Source organism: Camelina sativa, chromosome 14 (assembly GCF_000633955.1).
Source record: "Camelina sativa cultivar DH55 chromosome 14, Cs, whole genome shotgun sequence".
NCBI classification, from domain to species: Eukaryota; Viridiplantae; Streptophyta; class Magnoliopsida; order Brassicales; family Brassicaceae; genus Camelina; species Camelina sativa.
In genome coordinates this window covers 8,186,746-8,194,620 of record NC_025698.1, presented here as the reverse complement: position 1 = coordinate 8,194,620, position 7,875 = coordinate 8,186,746, and the positions used below count along the sequence as shown (strand labels likewise).

The 7,875-nt window shown below is 37.1% G+C and overlaps 3 protein-coding genes across 3 annotated transcripts; 2 read left to right on the top strand and 1 right to left on the bottom strand.

Annotated features, from left to right (window-relative positions):
* LOC104740420 lies at positions 1,181-1,913 on the bottom strand. Its single transcript, XM_019236339.1, has 2 exons — positions 1,490-1,913; positions 1,181-1,397 (listed from the first exon to the last, which is right to left on the bottom strand). The coding sequence occupies exons 1-2, from the start codon at positions 1,705-1,707 to the stop codon at positions 1,331-1,333; spliced, it is 285 nt and encodes a 94-aa protein (XP_019091884.1). The 5' UTR covers positions 1,708-1,913; the 3' UTR covers positions 1,181-1,330.
* LOC104740419 (ubiquitin-conjugating enzyme E2 34) lies at positions 2,634-5,704 on the top strand. Its single transcript, XM_010461001.2, has 10 exons — positions 2,634-2,754; positions 3,447-3,536; positions 3,756-3,810; positions 4,130-4,168; positions 4,251-4,314; positions 4,416-4,477; positions 4,561-4,600; positions 4,678-4,705; positions 4,869-4,960; positions 5,144-5,704. The coding sequence occupies exons 2-10, from the start codon at positions 3,480-3,482 to the stop codon at positions 5,418-5,420; spliced, it is 714 nt and encodes a 237-aa protein (XP_010459303.1). The 5' UTR covers positions 2,634-2,754; positions 3,447-3,479; the 3' UTR covers positions 5,421-5,704.
* Positions 5,859-7,868, top strand: LOC104740418. The gene is made up of 2 exons (XM_010461000.2): positions 5,859-7,215; positions 7,493-7,868. The coding sequence occupies exons 1-2, from the start codon at positions 5,909-5,911 to the stop codon at positions 7,833-7,835; spliced, it is 1,650 nt and encodes a 549-aa protein (XP_010459302.1). The 5' UTR covers positions 5,859-5,908; the 3' UTR covers positions 7,836-7,868.

Sequence of the window (7,875 nt, the reverse complement as noted above, 5' to 3'; positions counted from 1 at the left end):
TTATTTATTACCTTTTTCCCCCTAATATTTTTGTAAAAAAAAAAAAAAAAAAAAGTATTTGTCTTTTTCAGTTTCTTTCTACACAATTCGTACATCATCCCAATTTTGATTTTTCTTAAAGCCATTTTTAGTTGAAACGTCTTCCATTATATTAATGAACAAATTAACTGTGAATATAAACAACTTCTGGATCGTGGATTCAGACAAAACCATGTGTTTTTAACTCTTTATTGTTTGCGGGATCAGCGTTTAAACCGCTGTTTAAGAACTTAGACAAATCTCGCTAATTAAAAAGAATGGTATAGAATTTTTTATCATTATGGGCCCAATTACTTTTAGATTCTCTTCCGGCCCAACTTGTTAGTGTTCAATTTTATTTTAATCATATTATTGTTAAACAGCATAACGGCGTCGCCTTTTTATCCTTGCAAAAGCTATAACCGGCGGCAGTTTTTTTCAATATCTTCCTCAATGACTGAAATGGAATCACTGATAAGTTGAATTGTTGTTTGTTGCATACTTGAATTGCTGCTAACTGTTTTTGATTCTTTGTAGGCATTATTAGCTAGGCATTTATTAGATACTAAGTTAGGTTTTACAAATGATTTTCTAATAGATCCTTCTTTCAAATCTCAACTGATCATTTCAAAAAACATTAGCAATTGTTATAATGTACTAATGCTCCTACTCACAAGTGTTGGTAAATCATTGTGAATTTCTTCTTTCATTTTGAAGTGATCTACAAAAATAATTCGTTATTGCTGTTCTCCAGTGAGAAGTAATCAATCAGTTAATATATCAAGACAGCCAGCTAAACAATCAGCATATAATTAGTTTTGATCTGTATTTGGTTTGGGAAATCCTAATTTTCCTGAGAACCAACTTTCATTTGATACAGTCTGACTCTCAGGGATGAGTTTTGTAGCTTAACAAGTAACAACCAAAGAACACTTACACAAGGAAATAGAGTTTGATCATTATGTACTTAAGGGTTTAATTAAGAACCATTGTCAAGAACATGCTACGGAAAAGAATAGAAACCACAAAGCAGAAAAAAAAGAGAGAAAACATAAAGACTCAAAGAGTTGAAAAGTAAGGTTAAGACTACACGAGTGAGAGTGAGGCGTTATAAAGTTTCCTCCATTCTTGCTTGATCTATGAAATTTGAATGCACCAAAACTAAAAGATAAAAGAGTTTTATATATCAAGTAGATTACAGCATTAAGAAACACATGTCTAGGTACCTTAGTCTAACAAAATAGGAAAAAAAAAACAAACGTAAAGAGGATCTAAGATCAAAAAAGAAAGAAAGAAAAACAAATGAAACATCCTAAGGTTTTTTTGATGCTGTGACCTGCTGTTTCCTACTTCCTTCAACATCTACTGGTGGATTACACCTGATACAAAAAGAAACACTCTTGATGTCAATTACCCTAAAACCCTTTTGGAAGATACATAAAAGAATTATTGTGTATCGTCTCTTCTTTACTTGTTCTGTATAGGGTTTGAGCCGCTCCTTGGGATTTTTCTGAAGCTATCTTTTTCTCCCCTAAGCGGCCCTTTTTTCATCTCCTTGCTTATCTGTAAATCTCTCACAGCTTGACCAGAAGGTGTCATCGTTAACAGAGAACGGCCCTCTACACTATACTTGCTGCTAAAGAGAGCTACAAGTAACAGAACCAGAGCCACTAAACCATATCTCTTCATTGTGAATTTCTTCTTTGCAAATCTTTAGGAGTCTTGAAACCTCTGAACTTGTGCTTGTGCTTGTTATGTTCTGTTCTTGTAACTGAGAAAGTCTTGATGTGAGTTAGAGAGAAAGAGAGATGGAGAGAGACGAGAGACTTCTGAGTTAAGCTTGGTACTTTATAGAATAAAAATATGATGAGTTAGTGTTTGAACACATAGTTATTGGGATCTGATCACGTGATGTTTTACTTTGACTGTTGTTATATAATCCAGATGGTGAGATACTTATCTTATTCTTAATCATTTACTGATGATGATGATATTCCTAAGCATCTACATTGAAACGATGATACAATAATCATATGTCAGAGAGAGAGAGAGAGACAAAGATCCACCACAAATACACATTACCTAACTCATGTAACTGCTTTGAAACTCACTCAAGTGAAGAGGATGGATGGTGGTCATGTGATAAGAGCACGTGATTTCTGCCTAGTCTTATTGGGGAACTCAAAAGAGGCTGAAACATAACTTTGTTGAATTTTATAAGTTTTCTATAAGACATAACTTTGGAAATTGGAGGTATTAGTAATATAAGTCCAACTTCAGAAAAGAAAATAATTGCAGTTGCAGGTAACAGCTGTTTTGTCTCTCTCTACTACTACTGATAATAATCTCACTAAACAACTCTCGGAAAACTGTTTCAGTTATTTATATTTTTAATACACAAAAACAAAGAAGAAAAAATTGATTCCGAGAACGAACCGGCTCAGATTCTTGATGAGTAGATCCTCCCAAGTTGGGAGATTAAAGAACTAGGAGAAGTAATAATGAAATCACTATAACTAACTAATCCTCAATTAGAATGGGGTGAATGGAATTATTGAATTAAAGAACCGGAGTGGATTATAGAATACCGGTTAAGCTAAACCAGCTGGAAGTTAGTGTTAGGCCTTTTTCTCTCTACCCTCTCTCTCTCTCTCTCTCTCACCACGAGAAAGAGGAGAAAGTGATTAACAGAGAAAAGAAAACCCCCAGATATTTCTCGACAAAATTTGGATTCAGGTACTCGATTTCTATCATATTTTCGCAATTCGTTCTTGGATCTGATGTTATTTACTTGATAGACCGAAGTTTGGTATTGCAATTGGAATCTTCTATCAAAACTGATGCTTCTCGGTTTATTAAATCAAAGATTTTTTTTTTTTTTTTCATTTTCTAGGGATTTCTCAGATAATTTCCTTTCAATTGTTTGGGATTCGATTGAATTCTCGTTGCTTTCAATTGTTTTTGCAGTGTTTTAGGGGTAAAAAAGTATGTATGTCCTCAAGCTCATTGATTTTGGGGATTTTATTTAAATTAGGGTGTCTTTGGTTGTCATAATGTTGTTTGTTTGATTCAAAGTTTCCATTTGATCTGGTTAAATTATCTTTTCAATCAGGTCATGAAAGTATTGCATAGTTATAGTAGCCTACCAAGTATTGTTTTGTTGTTTGTTCTCTGTGTAATCTGTATGCGTTGTGATGAATTCCAGTGATAGGTAAAGGTTTGGCACCAAAATTGGTTTGGCATTTGTTACTTTTTTTCTGTTTGTCCATGACAAAAAATTTTAAACTTGACCGGAAGTAAATTTTTGATATTATTTGTTTACAGGAATTTTGATTGTAACCATTCATTGATGCCACTGATTCTCTTTGGCATACACGGATTGATTGATTTTAATTCGTTTGGTTGAATATGTTAAATGGGTTCAACAGGCTGCAGGTATTCACTTAGTCCATAGCACTTAGATGGCAGAAAAGGCTTGTATAAAACGTCTTCAAAAGGAATATAGAGCACTTTGCAAGGTACATTCTCTCTTTTGCTCTTCCTACCTCTCTCGAGACCGAACCAGGATTCCTCATTTTTAATACACAACCAGTTTTCTATCTACTTTCCAGTTGATGCTGTATCTGTATATGATTGTTTTCCTGTGCTTTTTTTTTTTTTTTGTTTCTAGAGTAAGGTTCATATATATATATTTTTTGTGGGTTATTTGTAATATATGTTCTGTTTTGTTACTTTAGGAACCAGTCTCCCATGTTGTTGCTCGTCCTTCCCCGAATGACATTCTCGAGTGGCGTAAGCCTTTCCTATATATATTTATTTTGGTTCTCTTTATTTCTCCAAGTGGCTTCCCCGTAATCACATACTAATGATTACTTTGATAGAATGGTGAATACTTATTTATCAAAGGTTTATAAGTAGTACTATATGCTTCAAGAGTAAATGCATATATTTGTAATCTTTCTTCTCAATTGTGCAAGGCTGTCAGTCCTTACTGTTAGCCTGATAGCGGTTACGGAGTTTCAGTGATTTTAGTATTACTTCATTTAGTATGTTTAAAAGGTAGCTTGATCTCTTACTAACAAAGAGTTACACTATTGGATTAATCTTACAGATTATGTGTTGGAAGGTAGTGAGGGAACACCTTTTGCAGGTGAAAATCGTCTTTCTGAAGTTGCTTGTTAGTGTTGTCTTTTGCAGTATCTTATCTTTGATACTAAAATTGTCTTTAACAGGTGGATTTTACTATGGAAAGATCAAGTTCTCTCCCGAGTATCCTTACAAGCCACCCGGGATTACGTATGTCCCAATGGTTTTTCCTAATTTAGTCTCGACATTACTCTTCCCTCAGTTTCTTAATCCAGTTTCTAATGAACCAAATCTTTTGTTGTTTGCCTCAGAATGACTACACCAAATGGTCGATTCATGACACAAAAGAAAATTTGTTTGTCTATGAGTGATTGTAAGGACAATCTGCACTATCTGTTCGTTATTTCGTATCAATTAGGTTGTACAATATCTAATAACTTTACATGGCATCTACAGTTCATCCAGAAAGCTGGAATCCGATGTGGTCTGTGTCAAGGTATAAATTCTTTCTTTAGTTTTGGAAGATAACGATCGATATACCTGTTGATAACCAACCTTTTTTCGTGAATGCAGCATACTGACAGGACTTCTCTCGTTTATGGTAAGCTCATTGTAGCCTGGTTCTACAGATTTATGGACATCTTGTTTGAAAGATCTCATATTCCTATATTGTGAAGGCCTATTAGCTTAGATCTGATTATAACATGGCAGTGTCTTGTGTTTCTGTTCTCAACCTTTCTCTAAACGTTGTCCTTGTGGCACAGATGGATACCAGTCCGACAACTGGAAGTGTAAACACTACTGTAGCTGAGAAACAACGGTTGGCTAAGTCATCTCTCGCGTTCAATTGTAAAACGTAAGATTATCCCACCATTTAAAAGTTGTCAAGTTCTAGTTTCATTTAGAAGCTAAGTTTTAGTTATGTGAGTTTAGGTTAGTCATAAGAACTGGTTAAAGAACTAACAGTATGAATCAATGCAGTCCTGAGCTTACATGTTTTCAGTCTTTCACCTGAATCCAATATTCGTACTTGTCACAGCCCTGCATTTCGTAAGCTATTTCCAGAGTACGTAGAGAAGTACAACCAGCTGCAAGTAGCCGAGGAAGCTGCCACGCAACCGACAGCACCAGAGTCTCCTCAAAAGAGCAGTACCAAAGCTGAGTCAGAGAAAACCGTTGACCCAGCAAAGGAGGACTCAGAAGGTGTCTTGAAGGGGAGGGTAAAGAACAAGAAACAGGGGTTACCAGCGTGGATAATACTGTTGCTAGTGTCGGTTTTCGGTGTTGTAATGGCGTTGCCTTTACTCCAACTGTGATGTCTATGCAACAAAAACCTGGACAAGTCTTCTAGTAAAGTCTCTCCTGGTCTTTCTCGCCTCAGTAACAAGAGTAGTCTCCTTTTGTCTAGTGCTCTTCTTCTGAATTTACTCGTTTTAGCCCCCTCATGGTTTGTGCTTCTTCTAAAAGCAGATAACATAAGTTTGGTTTCCACATTTATATATATACATATTGTAGCTTTGTTGGAACTACTTTGTATAGTATATGAATCGAGGGTAATGGTTTGCTTTTCATAAATAGAAACAACCGTATGGGTTTTCAATTGTACTCATCTTCCGGAGCGATTCGTCAATCAAGTGGTAGCACACTCACTGTGTGATTAAGAGCCGAGACTAATCTTTAGATATGTATGCCTAATCACAATAGTTATTGTTTAAGAATAATATTAATATTAACGTGATAATTACATAAATAAATAAATGTCTACAATGAGAAAAGTGAATCCCGAGCTCACTGTGTCTCGGCGATGGAGCGTAACTCGTCGGACGAAGAAGAGGACCACCAGAATTTGATCCCACAGAACGACACTAGAGACAACGATCTCAACCTCCACCGGGAAAATAAGCCTCTCTCCGCCAGGGCTAACGGCGGTGGCAGGAGTCCGAGATCGGCGTTCCAGATCGACGAAATCGCATCGCCAGCTCGCAACCGTTGGAAAATCTCACTCAACAAGCGTTACGTCGTTGGTGCCGTCTCTCTAACTCTATTCCTCGGGGTTTTGTTCTTATTTACTGATACTCGTAGATTCTTCTCGGTGGATCTCTCGAGCTTTAAGCTTGATCCACTAACGAGTCGGGTCAAGGAATCTGAGCTGCAAGCTCTGTATCTCCTGAGGCAGCAACAGCTTGCGCTTGTATCTCTCTTGAACCGTACATTGGTAGATCAATCAGCCAATTTCAATTCTTCGAATGCAATTGGTTCGTCTGTAGTAATAGACAATGTGAAAGCAGCTCTAGTGAAGCAGATCTCAGTGAATAAGGAAATCGAAGAGGTGCTTCTATCACCACACAGGAATGGGAATTACTCTATCACTGGTTCTGGTTTAGATAGTATCAGTGGTTCTTACTATGATGATGCTAGATGTAGAAAGGTAGATCAGAAGAAGTTGTTGGATCGGAAAACAATTGAATGGAATCCTAGATCAGATAGATTCCTTTTTGCTATCTGTCTCTCAGGTCAAATGAGCAACCACTTGATTTGTTTAGAGAAACATATGTTCTTTGCTGCTCTGCTAGATCGAGTTCTGGTGATCCCAAGTCCTAAGTTTGATTACCAGTATGATAGAGTGATAGATATAGATCGGATTAACACGTGCTTGGGAAGAACTGTTGTCATTTCTTTTGATCAGTTCAAGGAGATTGATAAGAAGAACAATGCTCACATTGACAGGTTCATCTGTTACTTCTCATCGCCACAGCCTTGTTATGTGGACGAGGAGCATATTAAGAAGCTGAAAGGATTGGGGATTTCCATTGGTGGGAAGCTTGAGGCTCCGTGGAGTGAAGATATAAAACAACCAACTAAGAGAACTTCTCAAGAGGTAGTGGAAAAGTTTAAGTCTGATGATGGTGTGATCGCCATAGGGGATGTCTTCTATGCTGATATGGAGCAAGATTTGGTGATGCAACCTGGTGGACCCATCAAGCACAAATGCAAAACACTGATTGAACCCAGTAAGCTCATTTTGGTGACAGCACAACGATTCATCCAGACATTCTTAGGAAAGAATTTCATCTCGCTTCATCTCCGTAGACATGGGTTTCTGAAGTTCTGGTGAGTCTTTTTTTTTTTTTTTTTTGTTGCATCTCTCTCTCTTTTTACGATACAGAACCTTGTGCCATTTATATATCTTGATACTGTAGCCCACACTCATTTGATTAGGATATCAGAACACCTTTCCGTTCTGGTTTGTTAATTAGTATATTATCTCCATCGAGCAGGTTGACATTCGCTTTACGTAGGCACTTCGGTGTAGCAACTAGGTTTGGATTTTGACATAACTGTGTCTCATTTATAGCTGTCTCTGTCTAATAAAATGATTTCTGTCCAGCAATGCAAAATCGCCAAGTTGCTTTTATCCCATACCACAAGCTGCAGACTGCATCAGTCGGATGGTGGAAAGGGCCAATGCTCCAGTCATCTACCTTTCAACAGATGCTGCAGAAAGCGAAACGGGTCTGCTTCAGTCACTAGTAGTCGTTGATGGAAAAGTCATCCCCCTTGTCAAGCGTCCACCTCGCAACTCAGCAGAGAAGTGGGATTCGTTGTTGTATAGACATGGTATAGAAGATGACACACAGGTAACGAAGTTATTACTTGTTTATGGGCCAAAGACTTTCTTCTCTACTGGAATCGTAACTCCAGTGTGGTACTGTAAAAGAAATCAATTCTAATGGACTATGATCTAGTAACAGTCTTTGGTCTGAGAAAACT

Excerpts from the sequence above, each read along its gene's own strand:
- LOC104740419 (XM_010461001.2), top strand. The coding sequence starts at position 3,480 with ATGGCAGAAAAGGCTTGTATAAAACGTCTTCAAAAGGAATATAGAGCA. Across the intron at positions 4,315-4,415 it reads TACAAGCCACCCGGGATTAC|AATGACTACACCAAATGGTC; the intron begins GTATGTCCCAAT and ends TGTTTGCCTCAG. Across the intron at positions 4,961-5,143 it reads CTCGCGTTCAATTGTAAAAC|CCCTGCATTTCGTAAGCTAT; the intron begins GTAAGATTATCC and ends TACTTGTCACAG.
- LOC104740418 (XM_010461000.2), top strand. The coding sequence starts at position 5,909 with ATGGAGCGTAACTCGTCGGACGAAGAAGAGGACCACCAGAATTTGATC. Across the intron at positions 7,216-7,492 it reads CATGGGTTTCTGAAGTTCTG|CAATGCAAAATCGCCAAGTT; the intron begins GTGAGTCTTTTT and ends ATTTCTGTCCAG.
- LOC104740420 (XM_019236339.1), bottom strand. The coding sequence starts at position 1,707 with ATGAAGAGATATGGTTTAGTGGCTCTGGTTCTGTTACTTGTAGCTCTC. Across the intron at positions 1,398-1,489 it reads TCAAACCCTATACAGAACAA|GTGTAATCCACCAGTAGATG; the intron begins GTAAAGAAGAGA and ends TTTTTGTATCAG.